This window comes from Vespa velutina, chromosome 13 (assembly GCF_912470025.1).
Source record: "Vespa velutina chromosome 13, iVesVel2.1, whole genome shotgun sequence".
Taxonomy (NCBI): domain Eukaryota; kingdom Metazoa; phylum Arthropoda; class Insecta; order Hymenoptera; family Vespidae; genus Vespa; species Vespa velutina.
This window is the reverse complement of record NC_062200.1, coordinates 2,457,805-2,479,857: the sequence shown is the minus strand read 5'-3', so window position 1 is coordinate 2,479,857 and position 22,053 is coordinate 2,457,805. Positions and strand designations below refer to the sequence as shown.

The window sequence follows — 22,053 nt, the reverse complement described above, 5'->3', positions numbered from 1 at the left end:
TATTCAATTTTTGAAGTGCATATAAATGTTATAATTATAATTGCATATAGGTACTACATGTTTTATACAAAATAACAAGCTTAGATAAAACATATAGCTATGAATACTGCATCTCTGGAAATTGATTCATGTAGAAACTCAATATTGTAAATTTTCTCTCGTTCCTCTACGTTGCTGAGAACGATCTAATAATGATATCATCATAACGCTTACATAACTTCTATACGCAACTATCCTCACTAATTATCTAATAATTTTTGATGATTAGTTTATAGTTTATTATGATTTAAACATCGCATCATTTAATACATTATTTATATTTGAATATAAACAAAACAAAAAATAAAATTGGCAACCATTTCAGTATATCACAATACGGCGCGAAGAAATTCGAATTTAAAAATATAGCAAGAGCTCTAACACTTTTTTCGACGTAATAATGAATCTTCATTGAATATTACGTTGATAATTAAAGAATATAAATCACAGTAACTAACATGAACGTTAACAAGTGTTTGATTGTAATAACGAATTATCGTCGTATATGTAAATTTGTAATAAACTTATCCTGTTATTCAAAATTGATATGTCCATGAGATATCGGCGCGTTAATATTTAAAAAGATATTAAAGATATCGTTGCATCTTGTTCTTCTTCCTTTTTTTTTTTTTTTTATTTTACATCTTTAATAGGTGTTTGGTCCTTGCAATTCTTCAGGGTCTCTCAACGTTAAGGAGTTGGGTGGATTGTATTCAAGGGTTAAGTGAAATCAATTGTGCGGTCTTTGTAAAGAATCAATTGATGTGCGTATTAAGAAAGAAGATGAAGTAAAGAGAAAAAGGGGAGGGAACCAATAAGAGTAAGAGAGGCTTGTTGCATGTAGCTTTTCTTAGTTATAACAAAACGGAGGCTCGTCCGACAACGTACACGTTAAAATTAAATCTAGCCAGAGAAAAAGAGAAAGAGAGAGAGAGGAAGAGAAAGAGAGAGAGAAAGAGGCTAACGGCTACGTTTCTTGCAGACGACGACGAAAACGAAGACGAAGACGACGAAGACGAAGACGAAGACGACGAAGACGAAGACGAAGACGACGAAGACGACGACGACGACGACGACGGACGTCGCGACGAGACGAGACGAGACGCACGTCCTTTAGTTCAGTCTTAAGAGTATATCCCGGTTGCAAGGGTGCTCTAATTAGATATATTTCCTTTGATTCTTTTTCAAGATTCATCCGTTTTCTTTATTTTTCTTTTGTTTTTCTTTCTTTCTTTTTAATGCCATAATTTTTACCAATTTTTTTTCCTCTATAAAAAAGTAATTTCACAACGCGTATGTAAGTTATAATATAAACTTCGAGTGGGGTAATTAACGCGTAACGAATTTCCTTGTGTGTTAATTATCGACGAAGAAGGAAGGTGTTGCGGTTTCGTTGTGTAGTAGTAGTAAAGAAGAAGAGACATATAAAACCTCTCTGTACGTGTAAGGACTTTCGACCGCAGATATCAGGTAACTACGTTGTCTATATGTATGTATGTAAATGATCATTTATACTTCGAACGTTCGAATGAGACACTTCATACAATATTCCGCGATTTTATTTGAATAATAATAATGTGATCATAGTTATCGTAAGATTCTAGAAGACGAGAAAATTCTAATATCGTGATGATACTCTTTTTTTTCTATCTTTTCTTTTTATTTGTGAGAAGACACTTACGTGCAATGAGACAATTATTACATGATATAGGATGACTATTGGAGATCGATTAACCTTGATAATATATGACGTAGTTTCTTAATTAATTCGTACCTTGCGCTTGTATTTCTTTCGATTTGATTATAACTGTGATCGATTTATATTACGACAAGTTATGCCAATATAATTATTCGATAATTCAGTCAATGATATCGGATTGATCATAAATAAAATTTATTGAATTTTATCGTTTGTGTTATTTATTTATACGAATTAGATCTGTTAATACGTATAAATTCTACGATATTAACCTACGATTTAATTAAAAAAAAAAAAAACAAAAAAAACAAAAAAAGATATTTAAAGGGAGATCGTTCAGTCTCATTAATACTCTATCATAAATGTTTTAGAGTATTATTTATCATTATTGAATGATCGTAGGATACAGACAAAGAGTAATATAAAAATCGAGGATGCCATCGGGTTACTAGCCTTGATCAGTAGCCAAATACTTAGCAGGGAAAGCGTACTGTTGTCACGCTACCGTGCTAATTTTATGTTAGCCATCTACGACGCAGTAAAATGAAAGTTATCAAATATAAATCGATTAATTTATTTTGTTCTCTTTCGTTCATTGTATCGATTAATAAAGATATTAATTTAAATTTACATAATATATACGAGGTCGTTATTATAATATTACAAAAAGTAAGGGTCAATTTTATTCAAACACGTTAATGGCGCGAAATTTAAATTTATAATCTCTACGGTAATATGTTTTAATTCATTCTTATATTAATATCAATAATATAATTATTTTCACGGAAATCGTTTATTTTTATTAAGATGGATCGAGACGACGAAGATTTTGGTGAGGGATACATCGCAGAATCGCATCCGCTCAGGCCTACTCATCTCTCAGTACCTTTAGGTGGTAGGGGTGATTCCAGAGCACCCAGTATCAGTAGCAGTGTCAGTGATTTGGATGCTCCAATTTATACCAGAGAAACTACCGTACCGATTTCTGCTAAAGGAGTAAGTTATTAAATACATTCTTATATTTTTTCATTTTAAAAATCTAATTTGTATCGAAACTTTGAAATTATCAAATTTTCACCCCACATAACCTATAATTATTTTAATTATATCCATATAAATTGATAATTCGTATATTTGATTATATAGAATTAGATCTTAATATAGAATTATTAAAAAAATCTGTTTATGAAATCAGTGTTGAAGATCAAAGTAATTCGTAAAGAAAAAAATTTTAGAGAGAGAAAGAGAGAATCGTATTCGCTTGCTAACGAATAAGAAATTTATTGATATCCTTTTAGATCAGAGAACTTCGCGATGCATCTGCATATAGTATATCGATGGAAAACGTACACGTTAGCAAGAAAATACTCTATTTATAGCGAAGTTTCGAAATGGCGCGGTTATTCAAAGCTACACGCGAAAAGACACACAAGCGACATATTCTCGGCAAGTATATCATATCGAAAAATTTATATTTAATATATTTATTATAATACGTTAGGGTTTATGAAGAGCATATGTCACGTAGGTTGTAAGATGTCTAAGTTTTTCTTTATATATACTAAACACGTTACACGCGTATTGATACGATTTCTAGATGATTTACACGAATTTGTTAATTTTTATATAATCATTTTTATTTCTTAACATTTTTTTGTTAAATTTTTTGTTTTGAAATCAAATACTTTATCGAGATTTAAACGAGATCCGTTTGACCACCTTGCAATCATTACACGTCGTGTAATGATTACGCCCTTGACTATCGATAATTTCTCAAAGCGATGTCTTCGCTTTGTTCGTTTCTTCGTTGTCGCGATGATTGTTTTTTATTCGATGGGAAATAGTCGGTAAAGTTCCTTTTGCGTGACGCAACAATGTGCGTAAATACTACTACATATGTATATACATATACTATGTATGATGTGCATACATATAGTAAGAGAAATTGATTGTGAAAGATAAATTATGACGTAAAACAGAGAGAATCTGGTTGTACTGCATTTTCATTGATCTATTATTTATAATTAGATTTATACAGTATACAATCAGAATTCTATAAATGTTTACATCATAATATTTTATATTTCGAAATTTATTTTCTTTTTATTTTTATTTATCATTATTCTAGTATTGTAGAGTATCTTATCTTATTATGAGAACAAAATATCAACTAATAGAAATTGGTTTTATTAATAGATATACCATATGTATACAAAAATAAGTTAATGAATTAAGGTTGACAAAAAAATATCAACTGATAATTCTAGTATTAATTTACAATATTTACATGATTTATTTACATATTTTTTTACTTACTATTATTAATTCAGACTCATGCTCGATATGTCGTATCATTCCACACATACACATACATATGTATATTTACAATATTTGCTTTCATTATAGAAATAAATATCGATATTCATATATTATATATATATATATATATATATATATATATATATATATATATATATATACAGATGGATATGTGTATATAAATATACTTGGTTTGAACTGATTAGAATTCCAACCATTCGATTAATATATTTGTAGTCTTTATCGTATAATTAAACGACAATACAATAGATATATCTATAATTATCGATCATATCTATCACATTTAATTCAATATAATTTAAAAATGATAGAAAAAGCATATAAAGGTAAACAATTTTTTAGGTTAGTTATATATATATGTATTTATTATTAATAGACAGGAATACGTTTTCGGTCTTTTTACTATGCGCATCACGTGATGTATATATACATATATATACATATACATATAAAGAAAATTATTGAACGGATTAGTGGTCAGTGATTATCATTTCTATCGTGTATAAAGAATTTGAAAACACTGTCAATATACTTAAATAATTACATAAATAACATTCGAATATATTCCAACTAACTATATGTTTTTATCTCATATTACATTTGTTATATACAATAAATCTGTCATAATAATTTAGTCGATATCATATAAAAATAGGTTACGGTACGAAAGACGGAGTACATCCATACGAGATGCTCTCTGATTGGCCAATACGGTGGGTGTGCGCAGAGGCACGTCTATCTGCCGCAAGTCCGTATATTCTATGCTTTGCGATAACGTTATCTGTTGCAACGAGGTATTATAATTACGACATTAAAAATACTACGATATATGTTTTTCTCCGATTTTTATTACGTCAAGACAATGAATCATTGTAACGAAGTTGTTAACCAAAGTATTCGCGGGAAGTACGGTTTAGATCTGTGATTGGTCGATTCGGTGGGTGTGTGTTTAATAAGGTTCAGTCATCTCTCAAAGTATTTCTCGTTACCATGTTTTCTTGCATCATATTTGTCTGTGATATGTGATTTTGATATATATAGTTTGAGTTCAAATATTCTGATATTTAATATATATATATATATATATATATATATATATATATATATATATATATATATATATATATATATATATCATTTAATAGACATATAATATTCATGTAAAATACAAATGAACATTTATCGATAAAAATGATCGAAAACGTTATTGTTATTGGTCAAAATCACCTATGGTTTCTATGTCCGTTCGTTTTGTATTTATGGGATACTGTCGTCATTTCATCAGAAGGGTCATACAAGAAGCTAAAAGCCCGATGACTACGTATATATGTATAGTTGTTTCATCAGTATCTTTTCCAAAGTGATTAATATTATTTGCTATTTTGGTAACGATCCAAGTTGATCTCCTAGAGGTTATTTACACGTTTTGAAAAGAAAGAATATGTTTTTGCAAAGGATAAACCCTATTTCTAATTTTATTTTTAAAAAAATGTATTTTTTGCACTTTTTTTTTTAATATTTTAATCATAATGAATGTTCATGAAAATTTCATTGAACAAATATTCAACATTAATTTTATATATATTTTTTTTTGTCTTTTTTTGTGAATATATATTACATAATTTCTAAAAGTATAATGCTTAAGTATAATGCTTGTAAAAAAACTTGTTATCAATACATATTCATTATTTCTTGTTGGCCACGCTACTTAACCAAATGCATAAGACTTGTGACGTTTGTTTGTATTTTATTTATCGTGCCAATACTTTGTATTTTTAAATACGAGTTAGCGTGAAGTTAATCAAGGAGACGGACCAGAATACTCTTATGTATGAGTTCTCACGTGGCTTTACAAAATATCGTGACCATAGTCACGTTCCACGTTTTCCCTACATTTTCGAACAAAATGCATTTTCGCCGTAGCTTATAAAGAGTTCAAAGATTAAGACGCTTTAACATACTTCATTTTAATTTTTATCTTAAAAACCAGGATATCAAATTAATTGAGATGAATTTAGGTTAATGTACGATCGATTTGAATATAACTTTTTATTGTTCCTAACCTATGAAAGTGGTTCTCAACCTTCGAAAATTGGAAAAATTGATTTCAAAAATTTCCAAAAATTATTTCAAAATAAATCGGACATTCTAACAGGTTAAAAAAAAAAATTTATAATCTTTTTTTTTTTCTTAAATATTGATTTTGAAACATCGATCGATATGGATGCATCTTTCATATCGAAGATGATTCATAAAATTATTATACATTTTTCTGACATATATACATATGAGCTTAAAATTCATACAATATCGATCTAACAATAAGCAAATGTTTCAAATAAATGGCGCAGACTCGATGAAAACAATGAAAGTCAAACGCGTGTCTCTGTGTGTATCTATGTATTTATTATTATCTAAAATATTTTTCATATATTGATTAGTAAAAAATAAAAAAAGAAAAAAAGACAAAAAATCATAAGCAAACGAATCAGAAATGAAGTCATCGAAGTTTGTATGACGCAAACGATAAAGAATTTTCTTCGAGCTAATGAAAGGTACACATTGCACAAATATATCGTATAGTGTCATCATAGAACGACTCTGCGTGTTTCGATTTCATAACCATTACATATTTACGAACCATCAGTAAACTTCGAAAAAAAGACGTATGATTGAAAATACCTAATAGTAGAGATAAGTAGAGGTCAAATTTTCGCGCTTGCGCCGAAGTAAAATTCTACATCTATCCTATATATGTAAGCCGTTGAATATCTTCTGTAAGTGTTGTTCAACTGAGTTATAAGCGTTTTGAAGATCGAACGGATAGTGTGTTCTGAATAGTTCTGAAAAGACTTTGTTTTTTATCCTTTTATCATTGATATATTATAGTATCGTGGGTGAGTAGGAGAAAAAAAAAGATATGATGTATCTAAATCAACAAACGTGTTGATTGATCCAAATTCTAACCTGCGTGTGTGTATATGTGTGTATATACATATATGTGTACATGTTTGATTTATCTATCGTTCGTGTGATACAGTTCGATCGATATTTTATTCGAAAATAATGGATTATTTATTTAACATTATGAATGATTAAATAGATGACAAAAATATTCTTTTTTAACAGTCAATTAATAAATGAATATACAAAAGAGAGATTAAATGAATATACAAAAGAGAGATGAATGGCTGCTGAATCATTGGTTTCCAACATATGTATATGTATTTTACAAAAGAGAAAAAAAAATGGAAATTTCTTTCTGTCAAAGATATAACAGAAAATGATGTATATGTATATACACATGCACATACGTACGCACGCGCGACACACACAGAGATTTTAACTAGTCCTTTTTTTTTTTCAATGTCGTCAATTAATCTTACCAATTATCACAAAATTGACTCAGGGTTGCGTGGACGAGGGTAACGTTCGAACAGTCTCTACTATTTGTTCGTTAAACAGTAGGAACTGATTAGAAACGTGTGTAATGTAATGCGTGAGTAAACAATGAGAGAAGCTCGAAATAATATCTCAGTGATCTTTTATAATAACAATGTACGTTCGACTATCTTGGACTTTAGGGTTATCGCACGCCTTGATCGTCGACCATGTAAATAAACTTTGTGTAGTTACACACATGGATAGTAAAAAATTTTAAATGATGAAGCAACCGTGTTGTAATATGACTACTGAGAATACAACAAATTTTCAGGGGATGAAAATATAGAAAACAATTGAACAATGATTAAGATATTTTTTTTTTAATTATTATCATTTCTATTATTTCTCTTATTCCTTCTCTCTCTCTCTCTCTCTCTCTTTCTCTCTCTCTCTTTCTCTCTTTCTATCTCTCTCTTTCTCTCTCTCTCTCTTTCTCTCTCTTTCTCTCTCTTTCTTTCTCTGTAATCTTAATGCCGAAGATCTTTTACGTCAACAGGGTGTGGCAAAATATTCTGATCGATTCTAGAGCGATCGAGGTTATGTGTGTAACCGATTGCATAGCAAACAATTAATTTCTACAATTGGTTCTATTGATCTTGCCTCTTTTATCTTGGAAAGTTAATTTATCGAAAAGTAAAGACTACCATTTCATTAGTGATCATTTACTCGTCGAACGTTTACCATCAACATCAAAAGAATAATCATGACTCGAGTGTAATTATGCAAAATTATTAAAAGATGACCGTATCTGTGCATGTATATTTCTTCGTAAGAGTTACATAATGTCTCGTAGTAAGTTCGCTAAAAACTCACCAACGTATGTTGGCGCAACATGATCCTTCTGAATGGATTATAATCGGACTTTGCTCAAAATCTTTCGAATAATTTCATGCTTCAATAAAATTTTTAATAAAATTCTCATTTAGAGTATATACTATATTTTATCTAATATAATATACTACCATCAAATAATTCTGTATGGGATTTTTTCGAGTTATCAAATTGCCACCGATTTTCGTTTGATCAAGGTCATTTGAAGGTTATGCAATAATTCATAATTCGTCTTAACGATTATGTTAATTACAATATTGCCTTGAATAATGATATTTATATATACACACATATACACACACACACAGACACACACACACACACACACACACACACACACACATATATATATATATATATATATATATTTGCAGAAACATAGATAACCTTTTTATCTTAATAACCTTTTGTTTTGTCGATGATTTAAAAAAATAACAAGTTTTTTTTTAAATCGCTCTAAATTGCTTATAAGACCTTATTCTGTATGTTCAATGAGATCTATATTCTAATCAATTTACCGTGAGTTTATTAAAAATGATAGTATATATATTATAAAAAATATATTTTAGAAGGAATCTAAGACGAGAAATCAAATAATATAACAATTTTCGAATATAATTTTTTTCAGCAATTGGACGAATAATACTAATGATCTAACGATGACAATCGATTCATCTTGCATTAGATAATTTTGGAAAACTATATTTATTTAACACACATATATCCAACATTTTAGTACATAATGCGTATATATATATACACTTATATATATACATGTATAAATATATATATATGTAGATACAAAAATTTTTAATTTTAAGTAAGTTTCTTTCGCTTTTTTCTCCAAAGCTGCTTTACAATGGACGTGCAAAAGGAAAAGGTAGGTAAAGTCTCTATTTTAATAATATGTAAACTAATATTAAACGATATAGTCTTTGGTATTGTTTTTAACTAACAATTTCGCTCCAGTCAAATGACGATATACAGCTAGAACAAACTACGACTCCCACTGCGTTAACTCCTACGGCAAAGGTAACTACATATATGATATATATATATGGATATATGTTAATATATGGACACGTAATAAAATTATAACGTATTATCGTTAATTATCTAATAGTTTTACGATATATTTTCTCTTCTTTTTTCATGCAGTCCTCTACTACGAATAAGGATTTGGTGAGTACTTTGTATTCTATATATTCGCAATGTTTTATAATAAAATTGAAATCAAATTAATGATTAATATAAGACACTGTCGAATTAGTTATTTATCTATGTCGTCGAAATTTTTTAATTACAAGTATCAATTAAAATATATATGATCAGTTCATATTATAAACTGACCTCGTGAAATATTTTAATAAGTCTTTAAGTAGGATGACATCAATATTTTTATTATCATTTATTTTCGGTAAAAAATATTAGAATATTGATAATTTACAGAGAATAAATGAATTTCGTTTGACAGATTTAAATTTTTATGGAAAATTACTGGTTAAAAATAAATGAGCAATTATACGTATATATACATATATATAATATATATGCATTATTTCTATTTTATTTATTTCTAATGTACTACGCGTTTTTTTTTTTTTTTTTTTTTTTTTTTTTTTTTTTCATTATCTACATTAAATCTAATAGAAATGTTTACGATTTCCTATCCCCCCATGTCCCTAAAAGATAATACGTTAAACATTTGATAATTCAATATAAGAATTACGAAAGGTGTAACGATAAAAGGATAAGAGATATTCTCTGTTTAAATATTATACCGTTATCTTATTTTTCTTCATCTCTATTGGACAAGCGAAGGAGAGTGGGAAGAATAGAGGAGGGCGTGGATATTAGCTGTTGCGTCACGACGGAAAAAAATTTTTGGGCGGTCAAGTTGTTTTTTCTTTTTTTATCTTTTAAATATATGTACGACACGTGGCTTTTGTTTGCGGCGAATTTTATTTTAGCACCCATCACGCGTCATTTCCTTCTGTAAAATCTTAAATTGTAACAATTTAAGTATACTTCTTCGTACGTATAAAAAAATTTATATTGATCAAATGTTTTGTTTGACTTTTTTATTTATTTATCCGTATAACAACAATTATTATATATTGTATTATATAATGCAACATGTGATAAAAAAATTTTATTTAGACGATAATTTAGAAACAAAATTTTATATTAAATTTGACGAAATGTATTTTCTTTTTTTATTTTTTAGAATTTTTAAAATCTCATTTTATTTATTTACCTGCACTTGTAAACAAATATGGCATATTCTTTTTCACTTACAAATAAGTAATAACACGTCTCATTTAACTTTGTGTGCAACAAAGTGCCTTCATTAATCGTGAAGATATGTATGTAATTCTTTACGATGCATAGTATAATCGATTTTAAATGCATATTAATCGCGCTGTATATGCTATAAAAAAAAAAGAGATTGTCATGCAACTACGCGTGAGTACATTTTTACAATTTCGCAAGACATTGTTTCCTTTACAATATTTTTCTATTAATTTCACTATTAACAAACATTTGATACAATAGAACAGATTTTGATCATAATCTATGATTTAGAATTTCTTCGCGTTGATATATAAATCGATTATTTATAACATTTAAATCTTGAGAGTCCCTCAAATTATTCTGTAATAATTCAGATAACAAAATTATACGAGACTTATTAAGTTACATAACAATTATTATTGATATCTTAATCTACTCGCGATATATATATTTTTTTGTGAAATATTGTTTATTTGTCAAACTGATTACTTCGTTATTACGTAAGTTAGTTTACAAAATATTTTCCATATTCGAAATTAAACTTATACATATATATATAAATTAACAATAATCAATTACACGCAGGTTACATAGAAACAAAGTCTTAATTCATTAATGAAAATATTAATGAGATATGATCTGACAATAGAATTCGACCAATCATAAAAACTTAGATAACAATTTTATGAATTACTAGAACGAGATAAAAAAAGAAAAATTTTTTTTTTTCATATTTAATAAACAATTTAAATAAAAAATTTATTTTAAATAAAATATTTTCTTTTTTTTTTTTTTTTTCTTTTTTTTTTCTTTGTTTGTTATTTATCTTTCATAGCGTTTAATTTAAAAGAGAAGTATTGTTCAACAGTCCGTTTTATCGGCAAGTTGCGTTCTTAAAGACGAACAAATGGCGGTATATAATCGGCACTCAGGTTCAATATACGTAATTGTAAAATTGCTCTATGTAACGTGACGAGACTCTTCTGTTTAACTTTCGTATTCCGTTCACGATTGTTCCACTTACAAGGGCGTTTGTTGGATGTAAAAACGATGATGGTGGTAGTGTAGTAGGTAGTCACACATATTTTTATATTTTTCTTTTTTTAAAGAAAGAAAAGGAACATAAGGGGGAACTAAAGAGAAAAAAGGTCCAATTCTACGAACTCTTCTCCTTCGTTTCCTTTTTCGTTTTCACTTTTTTTTTTCTTCTTTTCTCTTTTCAAAGCATTACATAGAAAGAAAGAGAGAGAGAGAAAGGGAGGGAAACAGTCAGTCAATCTAGTTTTCAAATTGGTTGTGGTATTTTGTACAATACGATTTCTCAACCGTAGAAATATTTAAATTCTATTTCACAAGTCAAATTAATTTCTTTAAAAATTAAGTTAAATGTTTTTTAAATTTTCTTTAGAATAAATATGAAAGAAAATGAATTAAAGATTTCGTACATCGAATATTTCTCTGATAGATTACACATCGTCGTAATAAAGCATACGAGACTTTTATTTATTTGTTTGTTCGTTTATTTCTTATATTCATATTTTAAAATTATTTTCCTTGACATATAATGTAACCATTGTTTCATTAAATTAAAAAATAACAAAATCTTATCCAATTTGACGTTGAAGTATTTCATTGGTTAGTTCGTCTCACATGTAATGGAATAAAACTTAACAACTATTACACGAATGTAATTTCATAGAATCAGACACGACCTTTGGTATCGATTCCACCATTTCTCTACCCACAAACATTATTTATATCATATTTCAAGCAAGATAGCTCCAATCTTTCCTAAGATTTACACACTGCACACACACACACACACACACACACGATATTGTAAGTTCTTGAGAGAAGAAAGTAAAATCATCAAGTAACATATAAATAATATTATTTCATGTTTTTTTCTACTATCATAATACCGATCAGTCTGCCAATCAACAAACATTGAATATTATCATATAGATTTATGATTTTGTTTAAACTAACATTATAAATTAATTCCATTGGCATGAAATAGACAAATTTCTCCCCTAAATCATTCGACGATAAGAACGATAAAGAACTAACTGATAATGAACTGATAATAAAAAAATAAAATAAAGTATAGGAGAGAAGAAGAAAAAAAAGAAAAGAAAAAAGAATAAGGATAAAAAGAGGAAGAAAAAAAAATATATATGAAATGAATGTAAACGGTGCCTGAAAGAAGTAGAAGGGAGAGGGAGAGAGAGAGAGAAAGATCGAATTTCTCTTTGGGCTCAATTTTAAATACGAAGAGGTCGCTGTTATGTGTGTGTATGAGCGTGAAAGGTTGCGACCGGTGACCGACCGGCCAATTGGATATTCCAGTTCTAAAACCAGAGAAAGAATGAGTGAGAGAGAAAGAGTTTGTAATTGGTGGTGGGGAGAAGTAGAAGGGTTGGAGGGGAGAAATAGAAGGGCGCGTAGGAGGGGAGATACCACACACGTTTTGAAAATCGCCTTTATTCGTGTAAGCGTGCACGCAGATCGGCAGTTGTACGATGTTGTACGGAAGTGCTGACCGTGAAACGAAGTGCTTGAGGTCGTTGTCTTTTTCTTACGGGTTACTCTCTCTTTCTCTTTCTCTATCTTTTTGTATCCATTTATCCATATATTTCTCTCTTATCCTTCCTTTCCATTTTTCGTTTGTTTAACTTTTCTCTCGAATTATCGACGAAACAAAATCTCCTATTTTTCCAGATACAACGATTCTTTTTTCTTTCTCTCTCTTACGGTTGTATTTGTAACAAAAAAACAAACAAAAAAAAAAAAGCAAAAAAAATAGAAAAGAAAAGAAAAAAGAGTACGCGAAAAAGAAAAAAAAGTAAACGTGGTTCCGTCTCTTAAAATGGGTATCAAAAGTTTGAAGGTAAGACAAATAATATGTGATTGATTAATATGCGGAATTTTAGACTAAAAAAATAATTTATTCGTATGCATTAATCGGTCGAAACGAAAGTTCTATTAATTTACTTTCTTTCTTTGGATATTATATTATGTGATCAATATGAGTATAAACAAGTACATGCATTATTGATAATAATTATAAATTTAATTAATTGCTAAACATGATCTTGATGGAAATTAAAAAAAATAAAAAGAAATTGAAAAAAATGACATTTACAGAATTAATTTTAAAGAAGAATTTTAATGGAACTTTCTCGTGTATGCATTCCTCATGTCGTCGTACAGAAACTTATTTTCATAATGATAGAACGATAAACGTAGCTGAGAAAGCAAATGAAAATTTATCTTCTATATGGATAAGGATTTTGTTGTTTATTTATATTGAGATATAGCTCCAATTCCGGTTTTCAAATTATTTACATATGTTTGGAATATTTTTTATTATATATAAAAAAAGAAATCGTTAAAAATAATATTAAAGTGCTATTATTCAATGAAAAATAATCAATGGACATTTTTTTTATTATTTCGCTTAACATATTTTACAATTTATATAATCTTTGCTTACATATCGTTTTTAACGTCGGATTATTAAATTAAAGCCTATATATTTTGAAATGTAATATTCGAGTCACTATCAGATATATCGAATAACTCCACTATCATTGGAGAATTATTCAAATGTAAAATACACGTTTTAAAGGTCTTCACCTCATCGTAGAGCATAGCTTGAATATTCGAAAGTTAATTTCATGCGAAGACATGTAAAAAATATATATATATACATATAAATATGCGTATACGTTTAGTACATAAAGAATTTGATATCTATACTTTTTAGTATTATTTTGTTAAACCAATTAATGATATTATATTATCTTCTTATAATTAAAAGATTTCACGGTTAGAAAAGAAATATTTATTTATCATTTTCTTTTTCTATCGAAAATATCTCATAACGTGGACAAGTCGTATAAACAAAAATCTTCAAAATCATTTTACTAAACATTTATACGATAAATTTTTATCAAATTTGTTCTATTTGTTAATTTTTCTTTCTTTCTCTTTTCTTTTTCTTTTTTTTTCTTTAATGACAAAATATTTATGACATTCATTTTTATTTTTTATTCTCTTTTGATTATTTTGTAATTGTCAAGTTAATATCATTCATATGAATGATTCAAAAGATTCATTCATATGATTGATTGATTTAAAAGAAGTTAGATTCTCATTTCTACTTAAATTCGTTCTCCCGTGTTTTGTCTGTAAAAAAGTGTACAAATAAATGAAATGTAAAATGTATATAATTTAAGTCTAATGGAGGGCATTGCCCGGATTTTGTACAGTCCGTGAAAAATTACAGCACAACGATAATAACTATGCTTTATATTCTAAATAGTAAATAAGAACAAAAAAGAAACAAACAAGGAAGAGAAAAATAAAATATGTAGAAAAACGCATGTTGTGTATATAAACATGTGTAGCAATGGATAAAAGACAAAGCATGTGTTTATGTCTCTTAAAATCAGTCAAACGACATTTTCGATAATAAAAAGAAAAAAAAAAAAAGAAAAAGAAAAAAATAAGAAGAACATCTGTCGTAAAAATAACAATGAAACTATAAATGTCTATACGTATTATTTTATCAATATAAAATAATAATTGCCGATTGTTGACAATGAGAAAGATTTATTATTATAGAATGTACTACGACGATTTCATCTTTTCTTCAAAAAAAAAAAAAAAAGTCAATTCTATTCCATCGAAATATTCAATTACAACACACCACTCTTTGTGATTCATGCATACTTAACGTTCTTTATAAAGATGATATGTAGTAAAGTAGACAGACAAAGAGAAACGACGATTAGAATTAATATGATTTTATAAGGTATATTTGAATGGGACTACACTTAGTAAAGAGAGCACGTAAAAAGTTTTCCGCTTGTCTGTAGTATAGAGTACTACAACTACGCATGCGCGTGGAACGATTGTTATTTTTAACTCATCCACCAGACAGCCATTCCGACTGGAGGCTCGTCCATCCTATAGCCAATAGAAAATCTTCATGAATTGGCACACCTATCTCGGACGCATCACTCACACACAACTTTGAGTGTTTCGTGCCGGTTTGTTGTAATATATGCGTTACAAGGTCGCGGTGAAGGTGCATCAAAGGTGCACGCGTACTTTTATGCATAGACGTAATATTATCGTATGTTTACGTTATTGTATACGTCAATGAATACTATTAAAAAATACATCTTTCATTTTTTTTTTCTATTTAATATGTTTATAAAAAATTGATTAAAAAAATCATACAACGATGTTATTATAGTGAGTTATTATACGAATATTATGTCTAACATAATTTCTTAGATGATTTTAAAATTTGATTTAAGATTCGAAAATTCTAAAGATTTTCTATAAGGCTTGTAATTAGGCTTGTAATCTTACAATCTTCAAACAAAAATTAGCCTGAAAAGCATCGAAAAAGAATAATATTTAATTCTTAAAAACGTACTAGGAGCTTATAACTCAACCTGTAGTTTCATTCGATATACCAAATAAAAATAAATAATATATATATATATATATATATATATATATATATAATAATAAAATTATTAAATCATTACAATTATTATTATCATTATTAAATTATAACAAAATTAATATTAACGAAGTATAATGATAGTAAATCTCTATAATATTTATAAAAAGCTTTGTTATTTGAATTTAATAACGTATTACATATTTACAATATAGATAAATAATAACATTACTTTGTTGTTTAGAATAAATTTTCAAAAAAAATTCATATCATGTTTTTCTTTTTCTCTCGATAAACTTAAAGTATAAATTCCACATAGGTCAGTCTTAGAGATGCAATCTTTGATCAACGACAATAAATTAAATCGTATTATTATTATCTACATTATTAAGTCTTATGTTTCTGCTCGATAGTTTATTTCCCCCTATCTTCTTTGTTTTTATTTTTTGACGTCTTAAAGGGGAAAGAAAAAAAAATAATTAAAAATCTTCATGTTTTACATCCCTGAAAAATAAGAGAGAGAGAAAGAAGAACATCTTTTCGATCCTTTATAAATTATCATCGATGTCAATAATAAATATTTTTTCGAATATTTAGAAAATATATTTTCTTTTCTATCTGTAATATAAATGTAAATAATACCTCGATTGAGAAAATCCATTATTATTGACTTGTATCATCAGTTGATGATTAATACCATTTGAATATATTCCAGTATATAAAATGAAACTGATAGGTATATATCAAAGAAGTAATGCGTATATTAAGTTCGTAACACACGTGAATCCCATTCTCATTGATTAGCTAATCGTTAAGTTAGTGCGATGAAATGAAATTAGTATCGTTTAGAGAAAGAATGTTATAAGGAAATTGATAAACATCATTGCTACGCTGTTGCTCGTTTTATTAGCGTATGGGTTCGATCTACAGTATTTATAAAGAACATTTACCTGTGTGTGTATTATATATATGTAAACTAACACGTAAGTTCATATTATTCAAGGATCACATAAGGCTGTTATACACGTGCGTCGATGAGAGATCAGTAAATAGAAGTGTAATGTTTTATACGTGTGTTAGTATTAATTTTTACGTATCATCGTTGTTTGTGTTAGTATGTAGGCCAAGCTGGTATAAGAAAGCAGACGGGGGTACCGACCCGTCAGTCTTTAACACATATTTCAGTCTACTAAAGAAGGAAAAAAGTTGCGTGTGTAAGCATTTAAACATACCGTGCGCTTAATATTACATAGGAAAAAATTATCGGATTACATGAAGATATTAATATTACATTAACCGCGGAATAGAGGAGTGTTTTATTTCGAAAGTGAAATTATAACGAACTCTATATTAATTAAACGAACTATAACACTCTATATTAATTAAAATGCGACATTTTACGAAAACGGTAAGAGTTTTGTAATAGGGTTTTATACACATATATATATATATATATATATATATATATATATATATATATAAAGAAAAATAAAAAAAATATGTGCGATTATTATATCACTTATATCATTTACGTATTATAATTCGATGTATTATTGTTGCAGGGTCTCAATAGCCGATTAATTTTTGCGATCACAGCTGCTGTACTGGGATCATCGTTTCAACATGGATACAATACTGGTGTGGTTAATGCTCCTCAAGAGGTATAACAAATTTTTAATAATGAAACTAACATATATATATATATATTTGCACAGTTTAACTTTAGGGAATACACATAGCAAATATAAATAATGAAAATAAAATTTGTCAGCTTGATTAAAAGAATAGTTTTAATTTGTAAGAAAAATCTTTTTATTATTTTGCTGAGCCCTATAAATAATAACTGCATATTATGATATTATGACACAGTATATATAAATCGGGTTAAGTATGTTAATATGATCGTATGATGTGTTTCAGCTTATTGAAAACTGGATTAGCGAAGTGAAAATGAATAGGACTGGAGTGGTGACGAATCAATCCGAAGTAACGGTGATTTGGTCGATAGCAGTATCGATATTTTGCGTTGGTGGTATGATAGGTGGTTCATTGGTGGGTACGATCGCTGATCGCTTTGGTAGAAAAGGAGGTTTGATGTTGAATAACATACTCGTCTTATTAACTGTACTACTCGAGGGATTCACCAAAATAGCGAGAAGTTACGAGATGTTAATAATTGGACGTTTATTGATCGGTATCAACTCAGGATTAAACGCAGGATTGGCGCCTATGTACCTATCTGAAATATCACCTATTAATTTAAGAGGTGCAGTAGGAACGGTTTATCAGCTTGTCATTACAATTTCAATCCTGGTGGCACAAATTCTTGGATTAGAAAAAGTAATGGGAACGGAAAATCAATGGCCTCTTTTGCTTTGTTTAACCGTGATACCAGCGTTGTTCCAAGTTATTACTCTACCATTTTGTCCTGAAACACCAAAATATTTGTTGATTAATAGAGGAAAAGATATGGAGGCACAGAGAGGTAAGAATATATTATTACTATCTGTCCTTCTATAGTAGTCCTTCCGAATTTGCTAATTCGTCATATAACTTAATCTGATAATACAAATTCTGAAATTTATATTGTAGCTTTAACCTGGTTACGTGATACCGTCGAAGTTCATGACGAGATGGAAGAGATGCGGGCGGAATACGAATCGATGAAACTCATATCAAGGGTTACGCTGAAGGAGCTCTTCGTAAATTCCGCTCTTAGGATTCCGTTGATGATAGCGGTCATGGTTATGCTCGCACAACAACTTTCTGGCATCAATGCCGTTATGTTTTTCTCAACGAAGATCTTCAGATCGGCACAACTTGACAAGCCGGCTGCTCAGAATGCTACGTTAGGAGTTGGTGCGATGAATGTTCTCATGACGTTGATATCATTGATTTTGGTTGAAAAAGCGGGTAGGAAGACATTACTTCTGATTGGCTTCACCGGCATGTTCGTGGACACGGTTCTATTAACCATTTGTCTTGCATTTTCTGTAAGTATTTCACATTTATCAATATCATTACATCATCAAGATATATTCATTGTTATCTTGTTATCTTTATCTACAAGTTTTATCATTTATCTTTGTAGGAGACATCACGTGTAGCTGCTTACTTCTCCATAATCTGGGTCATTCTATTTGTAGTATTGTTCGCAACAGGTCCCGGAAGCATTCCTTGGTTTTTGGTGTCTGAATTATTTAATCAGTCGGCACGACCCGCTGCTACCTCTGTAGCCATTGCTGTTAATTGGACAGCTAACTTTGTTGTCAGTATTGGATTTCTTCCTCTCCAAGAAGCACTTGGTGCTTATGTGTTTATAATTTTTGCCGCGTTACAAGGATTCTTTACCTTCTTCATTTATAAGAAAGTACCAGAAACGAAGAATAAAACAATAGAGGAAATTACTAGTATGTTTAGGCAAATATCCTATCAGTAAGAGAATAATACGCATTAGATAGAGATTCATCAGTAAAAAAATTTGATGTGCCGATGTGTGGTTCTTACGAGAGAAGATCCATCTGATAGATTAGTAATATTGCGTTAATTATTTACATCATTTTCATATTTTCATTCGATTTTCCATTTCGTATTATTCCATCAACAAGTTTATATATGATGAACAAACATGACAAAAAAAAGATGTTCATTAAAAATTGTATATACCACTTGATACACGACAGTTAACAAAATTATATCATTATATATCGTTTCATAAAAAATAACTTCTTTTAAATGTATAATTTTATTGACAATATTCATTTTATACGTGTCACATATAAAAGCGCATCAATTAATATATTGTTAGATCGCGCACATTTTTATAAGATACTATTCTTTTTCTTTTATGATTATAAAATTTTTAATGAAACTTTAATTTAGTTCCTATTATCCCAGTGACTGTGTCAGTAGAAAAAAAGATTATCAATATTGTATAGGAGACTCGTAAATAGAAATCTGTTTTTACAAGAAGATACCCAAATGAAATATGCAAATGAATTTTTGTGCCTGCAAAGAATTATAATTCTAGTCATGAGAAGACGTTTGTTTAATATTAAATAAAAATAGCTAAAGGGGTCTTCTTTGAAGGAGAAACAAAAAAAAATCAGTAAATTTCTTATTACAAAACCCTGTTTTTTGTGTATTTTTTATGAGTTTTCAAGATTGAGATTATTGTTCTAAAAAAGTGGTAGAGTACATTTTATCGCTAGATGTTAAGAAAATTACTAAAAATGGAAAGATTTTTTGCCTTTAAAGTAGGTTCTTGCAGTAGGTGTGATATATTTATATAATCTGAAATATAATACAGAAAAGTATACATATTTTATTATAATGATCTTAAATGTTTTATCAAATAAAAAGAAAGGTTGACAAAAATTGTAAATATGGATGTAGATGTATAATAGGATTATAATAGGATCATAACTATAAATATCACAGAATAGAAAATAATTATATTTATGTATGCATGTAGTTTACTAATGGTTAAGAAAATTTATCCACCAGCATAATTATGTTTGTAATCTGTACACAAACATTATTCTAATGACATCTGTACATATTAAATGTACCAAAGCATATTTCACTGAAAACTAATCATTTTGGTAATTAAATGTAAGAATAGCATATGAATACATTCACTCTAGATGTATTTATAAAATCAAATAATACTCAAATATAAATCATTTTTAGTATCGATACAACGAAGAATATTAAGAATTTAAAAGTGTGTGTACATGATTGCAACATGCGTTGAAACAAAGAAAATATGTAAGTTACAATATATCTGATTTTAATTTATGAATTCTGCACAAAGGTATTTTTATTATCATAACTCTCACTGATATCTCTTGAAAAATATATTATAAAAAAAAACTTCTTCATTTATACTTACAGTTTAAACATGCATATTTGCATTTAATGGAACTCCTATTGTAGATACAATATTATGTTTAATTTATACAATAGTCGGCATATCTTGTGGACTACTATGTAAAATAAAATAAATGTTAGAACATCCTTCAATCGTAATACAAGTCAGTGAGAAAATTAATTTATGTATATAAAGTATCCTAAAAAGTTTATGATCGTGAGATCATTTTGAATGAAATAAATTTCTTAATATAACGCATAAATTATTTGTTCTGCACTTACTTTCTCTTATATTTCCTTTCAATTTCCTTCGTCCCATAAAATATTAATAAACCTCTAAATGCATAAAAAAATCATACTATTGTATCAAGATAGATATATAAATAATATTGACAATTCTTTCTCTTTTTTGTACTTCGAAGATAGGTAAAGAAGAAATTTAAATAAGAAAGTTAAATAAATCTCTTCACAGATATTTTCTCACATATTAATGTTCAAATAATTAAGAAATAAACTAATAAAAAAATTCAGTATGTGCTTTTGTATAAGTTGCAAAAACCATTTATTTAATGAAAAATTTACCTATTTGTTAAGACAAATTTACCGCCTGTTGCAAATCATTGAATCGACCAATCACGTTCAAGGGCTCATGCGCACGCATCCGATTTTCCTCATGTTGACATGTCGTAAAATAGTGATGGCGGGAAATCTGTTTGAGAATAATTTATCGAATCACCGTCAGATGGCAGGAGTGATTCCATGAAAGCGACCGCGAAAATGCGGTGTGCGGCTTCTCTTAGTCCGTCAGAGTAAACACAAAGGGAAACGAAACGGAGCGGCGCACCTCGTGCGCCGCCACACTCGCGACTCGTTCGCGGTGGACGAGCTTGATATCTGTTTCTTCCTTTCTCTTTCTTTTTTGCTTCATACAAAGATAAGCGGAGAAAAAAAATAAGGTTCTTTGTCCTAATATATTGTACAGTGATCTCGCGCGTGTCGTTAGAAACGTTAAAAAGAAAGAGAGAGAAAGAAAGAAAGGAAAAGAGAGAAG

The 22,053-nt window shown here is 28.6% G+C and overlaps 1 protein-coding gene across 6 annotated transcripts; it reads left to right on the top strand.

The window, feature by feature from the left end:
- The first annotated feature begins 927 nt into the window (after positions 1-927).
- On the top strand, positions 928-21,155 carry LOC124953933 (solute carrier family 2, facilitated glucose transporter member 1-like). 6 transcript variants are annotated; one of them, XM_047506013.1, is made up of 9 exons: positions 3,115-3,184; positions 4,734-4,872; positions 9,203-9,233; positions 9,323-9,385; positions 9,512-9,535; positions 17,693-17,791; positions 18,051-18,615; positions 18,723-19,123; positions 19,222-21,155. In XM_047506013.1, the coding sequence occupies exons 1-9, from the start codon at positions 3,130-3,132 to the stop codon at positions 19,567-19,569; spliced, it is 1,725 nt and encodes a 574-aa protein (XP_047361969.1). In that variant the 5' UTR covers positions 3,115-3,129; the 3' UTR covers positions 19,570-21,155. The 6 variants fall into 6 exon arrangements, with proteins under 6 accessions (XP_047361970.1, XP_047361971.1, XP_047361969.1 ...); XM_047506015.1 differs by lacking the exons at positions 3,115-3,184; positions 4,734-4,872 and adding an exon at positions 2,552-2,734; XM_047506016.1 differs by lacking the exons at positions 3,115-3,184; positions 4,734-4,872 and adding an exon at positions 8,211-8,236.
- The last annotated feature ends 898 nt before the right edge of the window (positions 21,156-22,053 follow it).

Bases quoted from the DNA above. Each gene is read 5' to 3' on its own strand.
- LOC124953933 (XM_047506013.1), top strand. From the start codon at position 3,130: ATGGCGCGGTTATTCAAAGCTACACGCGAAAAGACACACAAGCGACAT. The intron at 3,185-4,733 runs GCAAGTATATCA...ATATAAAAATAG, and splicing joins ACACAAGCGACATATTCTCG to GTTACGGTACGAAAGACGGA. The intron at 9,234-9,322 runs GTAGGTAAAGTC...ATTTCGCTCCAG, and splicing joins TGGACGTGCAAAAGGAAAAG to TCAAATGACGATATACAGCT.